General features: G+C 39.6%; 5 protein-coding genes across 5 annotated transcripts; 2 read left to right on the top strand and 3 right to left on the bottom strand.

The window, feature by feature from the left end:
* Positions 1-50: 50 nt before the first annotated feature.
* On the bottom strand, positions 51-2,639 carry SAPINGB_P003953 (uncharacterized protein; the record flags this gene model as incomplete). Its single annotated transcript, XM_031998668.1, has 1 exon — positions 51-2,639. The coding sequence occupies one exon, from the start codon at positions 2,637-2,639 to the stop codon at positions 51-53; it is 2,589 nt and encodes an 862-aa protein (XP_031854559.1).
* Positions 2,640-5,397: 2,758 nt separating this feature from the next.
* On the top strand, positions 5,398-6,858 carry SAPINGB_P003954 (uncharacterized protein; the record flags this gene model as incomplete). The annotated part of the gene is made up of 1 exon (XM_031998669.1): positions 5,398-6,858. One exon carries the CDS (start codon positions 5,398-5,400, stop codon positions 6,856-6,858), a length of 1,461 nt encoding a protein of 486 aa, XP_031854560.1.
* Positions 6,859-7,244: 386 nt separating this feature from the next.
* On the bottom strand, positions 7,245-8,045 carry SAPINGB_P003955 (40S ribosomal protein uS2; the record flags this gene model as incomplete). The annotated part of the gene is made up of 1 exon (XM_031998670.1): positions 7,245-8,045. The coding sequence occupies one exon, from the start codon at positions 8,043-8,045 to the stop codon at positions 7,245-7,247; it is 801 nt and encodes a 266-aa protein (XP_031854561.1).
* A 3,536-nt stretch (positions 8,046-11,581) lies between these two features.
* SAPINGB_P003956 (uncharacterized protein) lies at positions 11,582-13,054 on the top strand (the record flags this gene model as incomplete). The annotated part of the gene is made up of 1 exon (XM_031998671.1): positions 11,582-13,054. One exon carries the CDS (start codon positions 11,582-11,584, stop codon positions 13,052-13,054), a length of 1,473 nt encoding a protein of 490 aa, XP_031854562.1.
* Positions 13,055-13,443: 389 nt separating this feature from the next.
* On the bottom strand, positions 13,444-14,288 carry SAPINGB_P003957 (40S ribosomal protein eS7; the record flags this gene model as incomplete). The annotated part of the gene is made up of 2 exons (XM_031998672.1): positions 13,444-13,881; positions 14,148-14,288. 2 exons carry the CDS (start codon positions 14,286-14,288, stop codon positions 13,444-13,446), a joined length of 579 nt encoding a protein of 192 aa, XP_031854563.1.
* Positions 14,289-14,463: the final 175 nt, after the last annotated feature.

Consider the following 14,463-nt stretch of genomic DNA (forward strand, 5'->3'; position numbering starts at 1 on the left):
TCCCAAATAAAAACAAACTCTTTTAAAAAAAAAAAGAAAAAAAAATCTCTTCAATCCATGTCACCAAAAACACCTTGGTCATCTGCAATTGCACGCTCCGTCATGACGTCCTCGTCTTGAGAATCCTCATCATCTTCTTCAAGCCCGTTTTGGTCCGGATCGCTTTGTGGTGAGTTGGAACCGCATTTGGACTGCCTTGTAGCCCCGTTATTCCCCTCAGCAAGACCATTTCCATTTGTGCCAGACACAAGAGAACTGCCAAAGCTCACTGCAGAGGCCCCACCAAAAGACCCCGAGTGACTGGAGTTGTTGCCGCTGCCGTTACTACCACCAGACCGGTACGATCCTCCTGTAGCACCATGTCGATGTGCAGAATGGTTTTGTCCCGGTCGGTGATGTCGTCGTACGTCATCCAGTGTCGACCGCGTACTCACACGTAACGGTGGATCAAGTGCCGATGGTCGTCGTTGTCGTGGCCCGGTGCCTCTGCCCGAGTATGAGGAAGACAGTGATGATGAAGCCGAAGACGGCCCACCACCTAAAGATGATGATAGCGGGGACGAGGATGGGAGAGAATTGGCAGGATGTGGACCAGTGACAGCTGCCGGGGTCGGAGTTGTGCGAAACACTCCAAGGTATGACGAAAAGGAAGGTGGCGGTGGTGGAGTGTGGGTGTAGCTTAGCGAGGACGAAGTGGGTCCTGCAAGCATATCTGTAGAAGCACGCAAGTTGACGGCAGTAGTAGCGCCTGGAATATTTACCGAATTTGAAGGTGATGAGGCTATTCCAGAAACTGTTGACGATGATGACGAAGAGGATCCTTGAGTAGCTCTGCGCACAGCAACGGCTACAGCTGCAGCTGCTGAAGCTTGAGCAGCCGTTGAGGCAGAATATCTGCGCGTGCGAGCTGCTGTTGTTGCGTGGTGAAGAGCCGCAGGAGAGTCGGTTTTTGTGTGTGCAATGGCAATGGATCCCCCGCGTTTCTTTTTCTGGGTATAGCCCGCGTGCATCGCGGTACTTGGGGCGGTAGGGTTTGTGGATGCTGTTTGAGGAGTGGTATTGTCGTCAACCATTGGATAAAGCGAATCGGTAATATAAGATCCCGTTGGGCCGTCTGTAGTTTTTGCAGACGCCACAAGTGCGCTTCCTGGAAGAATGAGATCCGGAGGTGGTGGTGAAGACAAGTTTGCGGAACGAGTAGGTACAGGACCTTGTTTAGAACGAGGGGAAGATGAAATGGAAGAGGCTGCTAGAGACGATGATAGAGAAGAGATTTGGCCATTATGAAGCCTCAGCTGAAAATTTTGAGGTTGTGGTGAAGGTGATGGAGTTGGTCCATTGTCAGCAGAAGATGAAGAAACAGACGATGAATTATTGCTATTGTTGTTATAAATGGCAGTAGCAGCAGCAGCAGATGGCGATGTGGGTTTGTGAAGGTATTGTGGGTAAAGAGACGGCGACATTGTGGGATTAGGAATGGCTGAGGGAGAAGATGAGGATGAGGATGAAGGGGTGGAGAGAACACCTTCGGGCTTGGCTGAACCAGCAGCCAGGACGCCATTATTAGGAGAGCTAAGAAAGTTTGGAGATGGAGAAGCAGAAACAGAGCAGTTTTCGGACTCACCTTCATCAGGTTCATTGATGGAAACAAGAATAGAGGCAGCCTCAAGAAGTTGGACCTGTTGATGCTTTGAAATTAGTAGCTTAGAGGTCATTCTCCACTCGGGCGTGTGTTCCCAAAGATGCTTGGCTAGAGAAGAAATGTGCTTGTAACCCTTACCACAAGCTTGACACTTGAGCTCTTCTTTAAGACGGCCTGTTTCGCCCTCCGAGATCCGACGAGCCACAAACTTGCGAGAAAGTACTGCTGGTGGTGGAGGAGGTATCTGCTGTTGTTGTTGTTGCTGCTGCTGCTGTTGTTGTTGTTGTTGTAGTAGTTGTAGTTGCAGTTTTTGAGAGTGTACCGCAGAAACTTGTGTTGGAGCAGTTGGACCAGGGATGTGTGGAGGGTGTGTTAATTGTTGATGCTGGCCAAAAGTTTGTTGTATTATGACTGGGCCACCACCAGTAGTTGAGAAAGCAGAAGAAGAGGAGGAAGAAGAAGAAGAAGAAGAGTAGGTATATGAACTCTTTCTTGCACGAACCTTGGGGGCTGAGAGGGATGATGAAGAGGATGGAGATGGGTAGGGATTGTGAATGGATGAAAAGGAAGCATTAATAGGAGCATTAGCAGTGGTATTAGTAACAGTAACAGTAGCAGCAGCAGAAGAAGAAGTAGAAGTAGAAGAAGCAGCAGAAGCAGTAGACACACGAGGACCCGAAGACTTTGGCAAAAAAGTATAAGCCGAGTTTGGACTCGTGGTAGATTTGTTTATAGATGTTGCTGTTGTGTTTTTACTAATATTGTTATTGTTTCTGTTTGCAGAGCTTAGAACTTCCGTCCCGCCAGGCAGAGTAGAACTTGAGCGGTAACCGTTAGTGGTGGTGGTGCTTTTAAAAGCAATGGCTGTTGGCGGTGGAGGTTGGTGGATCATTGCTGCAGACGACGGGATTGAAGAGGATGAAGAAGAGACCGCTGGAGAGTATGCGGTGTTTTGAGCAGAGGCCGGGTTGACCATTGTGGAGGATGATTTGGACATGAAGGAAAATGTTTGATTAAAAGTAGTTTTAAAAGAGGAAGGGGGGAGGGTGTGATATATTAGTGTGTGTGTGTGTGTGTGTGTGTATGATTCTTTTGATAAAGATGATGATTAAGATGATGATATCACAGCGACGTCTGCAGATTTAAAAAAAAAAATAGCAGTTCAAATACAAACAGAATCTGCAAGATTTGAATAGATTTGATTTAGATGGTTTGGATTATAATTTTTTTTTTTTTTTAAGCTGGAGAGTTTTGAGATTTTTTATTTTTTTATTTTATTTTTTTATTTTTTTTTTTTTTATTTTTTTTTTTTTTTTTTTTTTTTGTAATTATTTTTTTCAGGGCCTGAAAAGAGTTGTTTGTTGAAAAAAAGTTCTGGGCAGCTCAGCAAAAAAAACAAAAAATTTTTTTATTTTTTTTTATTTAAAAAAATTTTTTTTTAATCGGGAAACTTTTCATTTCTTAAATAGGAAATCATCTCGCACGTGACCTTGTGTCATGAGCCCCTCTCTCACTCACTCACTCACTCACTCACTCACTCACTAAATCATAAAAAAATCACAAAAATGACGCGCACGCGGGGTTGAAGTAAAAACGCAGGCAGTTAAGCACGCGTTTCAAACAAACTTATTGAGTTGGGTTGTTGATTGTTTGTTTAATCACATACACATATCAGCAATAAAATTAAAAGGCAATTTACCACTGTTAAATCTTCAATTCTTCATCGTCATCACTGTCATCATTGTTATCATTGTTATCATTGTTATCATTGTTATCATTGTTATCAAAATCATCAGCATTTCTAGCCGATGTTGGTCTGTAATTAAAGGGATTTAAATTGAAACTTTCAAAAGACCCCCTGGTAAAGAGAAAGAATAATATGAAGATAAATCATGAGTACGTGGTAGTCTTTATCTAAAGATTGCTGTGCATGACATAGGTAATAATAGTATGGATGGTAATATGTTATTGACTGGTTGGTTCGGGTGCTGCATGTCACTGCAGTTCTAAGGTATGTTCATCACCATTGCAATGAATTAGAAGAACTGTCTTTATTATAAGGGGTATATTTTCTTAGTAAACATATAAATCTGTGGGGAGATGAGATGAAGGATTATGAAAGATGATGATGATGATGATGACGTTCTTTACCATTGAAAAAGATTAGATTAAGGTAATTACAGTGAAAGGTAACCTTTGTTTGGGTGTTCTAGTGTGGTAAATAATAATAATAATAAAAGACGATGAAGTCAATTAAAATGGGTATAATCTGTTTTATGCTGAAAAGAAAAAAAGATAAAAAAAAAAAAAATCTCACAAAAATCGATTAAGAAACAATTATGTTTATCTGTGATATATATGTGTGTGTATGTCTTTTTTTTTTTCAAATAAATGAATTGAAGAAAGAATTGAGTGAAAAAACATTTAGTTGAAAAATAAAAGGAAGAAAAAAATAAAAAAAAATTGAAAAGTTGTTTTTTTTTTTTTTTTATTTTATGCTTATCGCATGGTTAATGATGAAGTTGATAATTGATAGTAGATAGTTGATATTTAATGGTGAATAATAATGTTAATATTAATGGTGATATCTTTTTAACTTTTTTTTTTTTTTTTTTTTTTTTTTTTGATGGCTGTATCTTTAAAGTCTCAATTGTAAAGCTTTTATATTGTATAAGAACCTTTTACTATTGCTGCCCTTTCGGCCCGTAGGGATTATTATGTTTTCTATTCTATTCTCCTTTTAATTGCTTCTGCTGTTCTTACATATACACACATAAAAATTTGTAATTGTAAAAAGCCGATGAGAGACAATCAACAAAAAAAAAAAAAAAAAAAAAACCCCAAAAAAATTATCAAAAGTCCCGAAGGACCCGAGAAAAAAAAAAATAACAAAAGTTCACATGTGAAAGCTAAATAGTGCTCATAAAAGAAATTAATCCGGGTAATTTAATTAAATAACATTAACATTAACATTAGCATTAACATTAACAATTATATAATAAATATAACAAATATTACAATTAACAAAATTACTAATCAATAATTACATTAAACTAACACAAACTAACGTCCTGGTTTGTAAAAAAAAAAAAAAAAAAAAATTTCAACTTTTCTCTTTATTTTTTAATTTTATTTTTTTATGATTGAAAAAAATAAAATAAAAATACTCAATTGATCTTCTTAGTTATTTAAAAATATTGTCACCATTGGACTTCAATCTATTAAGATCTATTTTATTTATTTAATTTAGTTATTTATTTTTTTTAAATCAACTATATACACGGCTATTTTACTTACCAGACACTCACAAATAAAGTCCGTCTCTCCTTTGACTACGTGGAAATTTTCAAAAAAAAAAAAAAAAAAAAAACCTCCTTTAAACTCCACCACCCCCTTTTCAATCACTAAGCCAAAAAACAAAACAAAAAAATATCATCATCATCATAATTATAATTAAAATTATAAACATAATTATACACAAAACATTAACTTTTTAAATGGTTTTAGTTTTTTTCTCCGTAAATTAATAAAGCTTATCAACTGTTTTATTTTTTTTTCTAATAAATAAAAAATAAAATAATAATAAAAAAACAAAAGAGAAACAAATAGACTGACAAAAAAGGAAAGCAATTGAATAGAAAAAAAAATTTTTTTTTTATTATTATTATTCCAACAAACCAATCGTTACAAACTATCACAAATACTACTAACACTACCACCACCACCACCACCACTATATCAACTATAAACAAACAATGAGCAGTGAATCTAGACAAGAGCTTGTCAACTGGGTCAACTCCACCCTACAGCTCAACATCTCTAAAGTTGACGAATGTGGCAAGGGCTTTGTGTACTGCCAACTACTCGACTCCATCTACCGAGACATACCACTTAAGCGTGTCAATTTCCGCGCCCGCAATGAGTACGAGTACTTGTCTAACTTTAAGATTCTCCAAGCCGCCTTCACATCACATGGAATTGACCGACCCATTGAAGTCGACCGGCTTGCCAAGTGCCGGCTTCAAGATAACCTCGAGTTTCTTCAGTGGTTTAAACGCTTCTGGGATGCAAACTACCCCACTGGCACAGACTATGATGCTGCTGCTGTTCGATCTTCTTTTGGAGTTCTGGCGCCTTTAGGATCAACATCAGCCTCTTCATCTCCAGCATCTTCTTCATCTCTAGGACCTAGACTTTCTTCAACTTCTTCAAGATCACCCTCAGTTTCTTCAGGAAGACTCTCTGCAGTTGGTTCTGCTAGACCCACATCCGCCTCAAGACCTTCAGTCACTGGCCAATACCGCTCAGCCCGTCCAACGCCAACAACAACATCATCATCATCATCAACAACACCAGCAACTCGTTTGGGTTCTAGTGCAGCATCGCATTCTCGTACATCAACCACCCCTCATCATACCACAATCCACACAACAAACACTACTTCTTCTTCACGGCTTTCATCCACACACGCACGCACCACAGGTCGATCATCTGCTGTTGGAACACACACAGGCCCAGCTTCTACAGCAACAGCTGCAGGTCGACATGGTGGTTCAGCAGCTACTGGTGGTGGCCGTTTGAGTGCGGTTGGGGTGCGATCTGTATCTGCGCTTGGTGCACACTCGTCGTCAGCATCTGCAGCAGCAGCAGCGGCTGCAGTGAGTGCTGCGCGAGAAGAAGCAGCAGCGGCACAACAAGCTGCAACAGAAGCCCAGGCACAGGTGGCGGCTCTAGAACAGGAGTTGGAAGAAACACGGCAAGAATATGGAGCGATAGAGAATGAATACCACCAACTGATGGACCATGCGGAGCTAGTGACTTCGGAGCGCGAATTTTATTTTTCCAAACTGCGTGAAATTGAGATTCTAATGCAGAGTGTTTCCGAAATGCTTAAAAAGAAGGAAGAACAAGGTGGTGACAGTGGCGATAATAAGAAGAGCAACGGGGATGGTACAGATAAAAATGAAGGCGAAGCGAATGGTGAGAAATCAGAAAAGAAGAAGGATGGAGATGAATCAAATGGTCAAGAAAGTGGTTTGGGATCAACCGCTAATGGAAAATTGGGAATGCTTGAGCCGAAAATCTTTGTAAAGGCTATTATGGACATTTTATACTCTACAGCTGAAGGGTTTGAGGCTCCCAATGATACAATCATGGAGGTTGACAATGAAGATACTCTTATGCCTATGGAAGGAGATGAAGAAGAGACTTTTTAAAAGAATGGAAAAAAAAAAGAATCAGGAGAGTTATATGTTGGAAAGAAAAAAAGAAAACCTCCGTTTAATAAGGAATAAAAGGATTGTCTTATTTTTTCAAAAAAATTTTTTTTTCATATAGAATCACGACTTTGGTATTTAGTTAAAAGTTTCATACACATCAAAACTTACCCTTTTTTTTTTTATTTTGGCTTATTTTAGCTTATTTTTTTTAAAAAAAAATGGATTATGGGCTGCTGCTTCTACACCAATATACATCCATTAATATGCACAAATCTTACAAACTTACACTAATCCTCCACTATTTTTTTTTTATTTTTTAAAAGTTTCTTTTCGTTTTTTAAATTTTTTTCTTTTACACCCGTATAAACATTACAAAAATTTCTTTAGGCGGCAGTGGCAGGGGTAGGGGCGACGGGAGCGCTCTCAGAAGCCCAGTCGTCGGTAGCAGCCCAGTCGCCAGAGGCGTCGACAGCAGCGGCAGCATCCCACTCCTCAGTGGCAGCAGCAACCTCGGCAACAAACTCCTCAGCAGGCTCCTCCTCGGTGACGGTGGTGGTTTCCGGCTCCTCAGGGTCTCTGTAGAAGTACAAATCGGGCATGACGTTCCACTGGGTCTGTCTGTCGGGGAGAACACCCTTAAGTCTGAGAACCTCACGGGAAATCAGCCACCAGACAAGACCAACGGCGTTCTTGGATCTGTTGTTGCAAGGAATGGCAACATCAACGTACTCAACAGGAGAGTCAACGTCGCAAAGAGCAATGACGGGGATGTTGACGTAAGAAGACTCCTTGATGGCCTGGGCGTCAAGACGAGTGTCAGTAACGACAATCAATCTAGGCTCCTTGAAAGAGCGGGTGTTGTAGTTGGTGAAAGAACCAGGGGTGAAGCGACCAGCAATGGCGGTAGCACCAGTGTGGCTGGCAAACTTGAGGACAGCACGTTGACCATAGATACGAGCAGAGATGGCAACAACGTCAGCAGCGTTGGGAACAGCAGCAATGACGCGAGCGGCAAGGACAATCTTCTCCCAGGTCTTGCTAATGTTGATAATGTTGACACCGTCGGGACGGGTAGCGTGGATGTAGGACTCCATGTTGACAACCTTGTTCTTAGAACCAAGGTGGACGCCAGCAGCAAGGAGGAGCTGAGCATCCTCAGGGGTGAGGTTGAAAATGTCTGACATTGTCGCTATATTGAGAAACTTCAAGTTAGTACTTTCCGGTCAATGTGTGTGGAGAGAGAGAAAGGATGTTAGTGTCCATTTTTTTTTAGTGATATGGAAAAAAAAATTTTTTTTTCTGTGTATTTTTTTTTTGATTGTGACATAAAATTTTGTAACATCTTGGAGTCGTAACAAATCAAGGGATAATAAAGTCCTTCCCCTCAAAAGAGAGCAGTCTTTATAAAAAATCCAGATTGGCCATCCTTATTCCGTCTTTCAACTTCTAAAGTTGGTGATAATAACTGGAGTATTTTTTTTAAAAACAATTTGAAAGCATTTTCTACACGGGTAGTCCTTTTTTTTTTTTGTATTGCAAGTTTGAAAAAATCATTTAACTTCGTCTTATGATTAAAACATTGGGTATTTCATCTGTATACCTTTCTTATTTCCTACAAAGGTCATATTCAAACTAAAAAAAAAAATGCTTTTTCGATCTCTATACACTTGTTGATTGATTACTGACATTCCTTTTCAAAAATTATAAAAAAAAACCTTCATGACATTCCTCTCCTTTCTCTCTTCGTTAAGTCCACAAAAATGAAATAGCTTCTCTTTGATTTCATACCTTTCTGTTGTATGTATTAGGCCCGAGGTTGGATTTGACTCAAGTCTCTATCGTGCAGTGGGACAGGGTGCGAAAAAAATTGTAAAAAGTAACGCGAACGGGAAAAGTTGCGAGGGGGGAGGGGCACCGGGCTCTTGGGGAAATTCTAGCATGCGTGCTGATATATGCACTATATCTTTAATTATCAGCGTACATTTGGGACCATAAATTGAATTTTTGTAATACATGTTTATGTAATCATGACACTGGAATCTTGAGTTACTTTAAGACCTGAAACTTCACTACTTGGATCCATTGATGACAATTTGTCTTAATTTTACAAAACAAATATATATTCTATGTAATCGTTGCATTCAATGTCGTGCTGGCTCTCTAATCTTTTGTTACTACCCGACAAAAGATGGGCATGGCACCGGTATCTATAGAGGGAAGGTGTTGTTAACTATAGAATATATTTTTTTGGTTGGGTAGATGTAGTGAATTAGGGCTTTTTTGTCAAATATTTGTTAGGGTTTGTAACTTTTTTACTTGTTAAGTTTCCTATTTAGGTTTCAACAGTCACCAAATATTGTTACAAATTCAAGAATACGCGGCTGATAGTAAGCACCGAAAAAATGTTTTCAATTAATTTAACGGTACCCGGGACTCGGAACTCATTGCTGAATGGGGCTTGTTTCTTTCTCCCTTTTTTTTTTTTTTTTTTCAACATTTCTTGTTGAAAATCTCAAACCGCTTAAATTCAATTATTGTTCTTCAAACTTGCTCAATTGAGGAGCTTTCAAAAGCACAATTGTTTTGACCATTTATGCAATTAAGTTTCGCCGTTTGTGATTTTCAAACAACAACAAACACAACCCTTGAAGATAATATTTTAAAAGTTTTGAATTTTTAGTAGAATTATCAATGTCTTAAAAATCTGTAAAGGATTACGGTCCTTGTCAAAGTGTTATTATTTAAATAAACCCAAAACAAACAATCCGAGGGCACGAACCGGGATTCGCAAGTTTCAAATAACAAGGCTCTCCCCTTCTAAGAAAAATGGTTGCTAGTAATAGACGTTAGTTTCGATCAAAGACCGGCCTAGTTGAATGAAATGACTTCGGAACAAGCACTTGAATTCCCTCTTGTTACTTTACTGCAAGTGGCCTAAATTAGCTTGAACTAGCCAGCCTTGCTACTGTGGGTCAAATTGTAAACAAACTTCCTATTATGGACTCATATATTATTCACCTTTTGGTGAAGCCTAATAGTTTTTTTATAATCATTTCATCCTTCAAAAATGCCAAGCGTAAATAGAATTCACAATCAAAAGTTATAAAAGACGGTGTTTAATTTATCTACAGTTGCATAGAGCATTAAATCATATGCTAATACGTTTAAATGTAAGCATAATATTAAAAGACGGGGCTGGTTTGCACAGGAACCTTTGAAATGCAGGGATGGCATAAGGGGAATTACTTAAAAAACCTTATAGTTTAAATTTTAAGGATACTTGTGTTCTTCTCTTTTAAATTTCGTTTATCTTTCACTCTCTCTAAAACCAATTTACCCTTGATGTCCAACATTCAACCTGACATGGCTTTTAAAATTAGACTCAGACAAGTTTCAGAATCATCACGTTTGCAAGACGGCTGAGGATAAAATACCTGACCAATAGTTACTACCTTTGGAGATTTAGCGATAGAGGGAGAGGGAGGAATAGACGGATAGAAAACATACCCCCCTGAATGCTCAGGGAGGTTATTGGAAATACTGGAACCACGTTTATAAGTCTTATATACAAGTGGGGAAATACGAAACTAACAACGGTTAGGGGGTGTGGAGTGTTTAGAAAAGGCTGGAGGTTCCACTTGGGATAACCATAAGGCGCTCTGGCTAAATTCAATAATATAGTAGAAATTCGATTTTATTGTGTTGCAAGCCTAATATTGTGCTCAATGTCGAAATCAATTTACCAGCCAAGCAGCTCATTTAGGCATCATTTTGATTTCAGGAGAGGTTTTTAAATAACTTTTTAAATAACCGTTATCAAAAAATGTTACTCAAAGGTTTCTCCACTTTTATAGACTTCAATATTTAATTATTTTTTGTTTTTTTATTTTCTAGAATTTATTGCTAACTGTTAATCATGAATCATGAATCCCTCTGGTTCAAAAATTTTGTTGTTTTTGTTGTTTTTATTATATGATGGTTGGCTGAGTTCATGTCTAGAAATATATATTTCTTTCATTCATTTGCATAATAATTATATCCGCTGTCTACGCAGTGTACTATAAGCCCAAAATCACTTCCTAAATAGGCAACTTGTAAACAAACAAATCCGTACAAACTACCCACCGCAGCGGATAGGGTCTCGCCAAATAATAAACAAAACATCGTGAATATCCCAAATAATATAAAAAAAAAATTTCCATTAATGGAAATTTTTTTTTTTTTTTTTTTCAAAAGCCTGCGATCCCGTGTGCTCATTTTATTTTTATTTTTATTTTTATTTTAATTTTAATTTTAATTTTAATTTTTGTTTTTATTTTAATTTTAATTTTTTTTCTTAAACTTCAGTCTTCCCACTCCCTTTTTTTTTTTTTTTTTTTTTTTCCCTTTTCTTCTTCTTTTTGCCACCATTCATATATAAATCATCATCATCATCATCAATCATCATAATCATTATCTTCGTAACTAAACCTCCAGTCCCGGATCTTGGAATACATATCGCCACTTTTTTACCGTCGATATTGTTTTAGTTCACGGGGTTGTTTTTAAAAATATAACCATCAAAAATACCTGTGTCATTGTAACTAACACCGCCTTGACATATAAACTCAAAAATAAAAAATAAAGACGCGTCGTTTTATTAAAAACATCTTTTCTTCCCTTCAAACCAAGGTCTTTTCTTTCAACAATCACTCTTCCATTATCCATCCATTTAGAATCCATGGCAAAAAAACAGTCTTCGGTCGCCGTGACCGCAACAACTGCAATCGGAAAACCTATGCCTCCAAACGGCCAGGTTTCTTCGCTTATTCTTCCTAACGTTCTTGTCCCATACATTTGGCCAACCTCGCCAGCCTCCTTCTGTACCGGCGTCGTTGTTGGTCTTATTGTCGCGTTTTTAAGACCAATAATTGAGTTCTATGTCGATGTCGGCGCGTCCTACATTGCTGTTTGCATGCGCTTCATTCTCATCTGGGGCTCTGTCGCATTCATTGCCTGGCTTGTTTTGCGCGTTCTACAACAAACTAGTGCAGCCACACTCGTCATTAACCCCTCGGCCAAAAAGGCAGCTAATCAGCAAGAACAGTACGAAGAAGATCAAAACTTACAAGACGAAGATGCTGAAGACACCTCCAGTTACCCACAAACTTCCCCTCAGCAACAACTGTTGAAGCTTCAACAACAACAACAACAACAACAGTCTCAACTCTACTCGGGAATTCTGCCCCTTCCGCTCCCGGAACCTCCAACTGCTCAACAACAACTCCAGGCCCAGCTGCGATTACAGTCGCGCTCGCTTCACAACCTCAAACATCAACAACAAGGTACCATTTATGACATAAGTCCGAGTAACCAACCCCCGGTTCTCCAACTTTATGAGCGTGGATCGCCAGATATTGAATTCACTCAAGGACCCCCAGGTACTACCATTGCATATCAGCCTTCTGTCGCGTCCGGATCCCCTCCTATGGCATCCACTACTCATCTTTACGTTCCCACGACCACACTGACCTCAGGAGGCCAGGTCATGTCTTCTGCTGCGTCCGTTTTTTCTGACATCACACTGTCTTCTGGCAGCAGTGGCCAGTCGTCCGGCAGCGCCGGAAGTGCCAACTACTACACACCGCCAATTCAACAGCAACAACAACAACAGTACAACCCCTATAACCAAAAAGCTCCGTCGCCAGCTCCAGTTGTCACTCGTCGCATCGTTAACCATTATCCAACCGCTGAAGATGGTTACATGATGATGCACACGGCAAAGTCACGCAGCTCATCGCCTTCACGGCCTTCACCTGTACGTAAGGCCGTTCCGGGTCCTTCTGTCGCTGCAGCTGCCAACGCACTCAACCAAGCATCTGCGACATCTGCCAATGCAGCCGCAACGACAGGCTACACACGTACTGCCCGTGCCGCTTCACCTGTACGTCGGACTGTTGTTGGCGGCGTTGCTCCATCGTCTCCCACTAAGTACAGCTCTATGGAGCCTCGTATAGTGACCATGGAGGATGAGGATAGTACGCAACAACAGGCATACAGACCTTATCCTTCACGCGTCCAGCAGATCCAGGCCATTTATAGCAGTGCGGCCGGGTCTGATGCTCCAGGAAAAGAAAACTACCACCCAGAAAATGTCACTATTCTTGAAAAGCCGGCTGGTCAAACCGCTTTCAGGATGAAACGTCGACCATAATTAAAAATTTTCTTTCTTTTTTTATTTATAACTTTTACGGTACACAAAAAAGGATAAAGAATTTGTTACCGCAAAATGTCCATAGACCCCAAAAAACGCTTTTCTTAGACACTTCTTTTGCTTCAAAAAATAAACTAGTTTTAATTTCCTCATTGCATAGTATACTTTTATCTTAGATTATAGTTTTCTCTTGGTTTACCAAAAGAATTTCCCAAAAAGCTTGTTTAAATGTTTTTATAACTTTTTGCATTTATCATTACACGTTTATGGGAGGTGGGGTTTGAAAGAAAAAAAAGAAATCAGAAACCATAAGAATGAAGAGGGAAAAAAGAAAAATTCACTTTTTTTTTATTTTATTTTAGTCATTCCATCAATGCAGCCTATATTGTTTAGTAGACCTCGCCCTGGGCAGCAGGGATCTCGAAGACAACCTTCTTACCAGTAAGCTTGTTGTAAACAGACTGGAAAGACTCGAGCTTGTAGTCAATGACAGCAGAGTCCTTGTTGTCGAGAATAACCTTCTGGAGCTTGTTGCCACCAATCTGGTATCTGACACGCTTGCCAACAATCTCGCTGGGGAAAACAAGATCCTCGAGAATGGCGTCGTGGACGGCAGTCAAGGTTCTGGTGTGAGGGCGCTTTTGACCAGGCTTGGCCTTGCGGCTGGGCTTAGGAAGGATGGTGCGCTCAGCAATGAAGACAACGTGACGGTCAGAGAACTTCTTCTCGAGCTCACGGGTCAGTCGCTGCTGGACCTTGTGGACAATGGGGAGAAGGGGAGGGGAAACGAAAATGACAATAGCCTTCTTGCCTCCGCTAACCTCAAGCTATAGAAACATATTAGCAAATGGCTTTAGAACAAATTTCTCAAGGATCCTAATGTTTAATAGAAAAAAATTTACTTGTTTTTTCACGCGTATATAAAAAAATTCACCAACATCTCCCAAATTTTTATCCTGCTTCAAAAAGGTATATACAACAAAATTTTAAATGGTATCAAGCCTTGAAATGGTATTATATCAAAAGGTATGCAAATTAACAAAAAAAAAACAATCAGGATATCCTTGCAAACAAAGTTTCAGTCAATACTAACCTCACGAACGGACTTGAGCTGGATGAGTCTGAGAGAAGACTTCTGCTCAGGAGCAGAGTTCTCAAGATCAATGAGGGCCTGGCCAACCTGGAGCTCGAGCTCGGTGGCGTTGTCGTGAAGGATCTTAGCAGCAGCAGACATTGTATGTATGGGCGAAGGCGAAACTTGTCGTCGTTGTCGAGGCTCAATGACACAGAACTATTCCTAGGGGGAAAGGGAGGACGGGGGGAGGGGGGACTGGCGGGAGTGAGAAAAAAAAAAGAGAAAAAACGCAGTCACACACAAACTCACTCTGTGATTAGCTAAGACATATAAA

Source organism: Magnusiomyces paraingens (assembly GCF_902498895.1).
Source record: "Magnusiomyces paraingens strain CBS 517.90 genome assembly, contig: contig3, whole genome shotgun sequence".
In the NCBI taxonomy this organism is placed as follows: Eukaryota; Fungi; Ascomycota; class Dipodascomycetes; order Dipodascales; family Dipodascaceae; genus Magnusiomyces; species Magnusiomyces paraingens.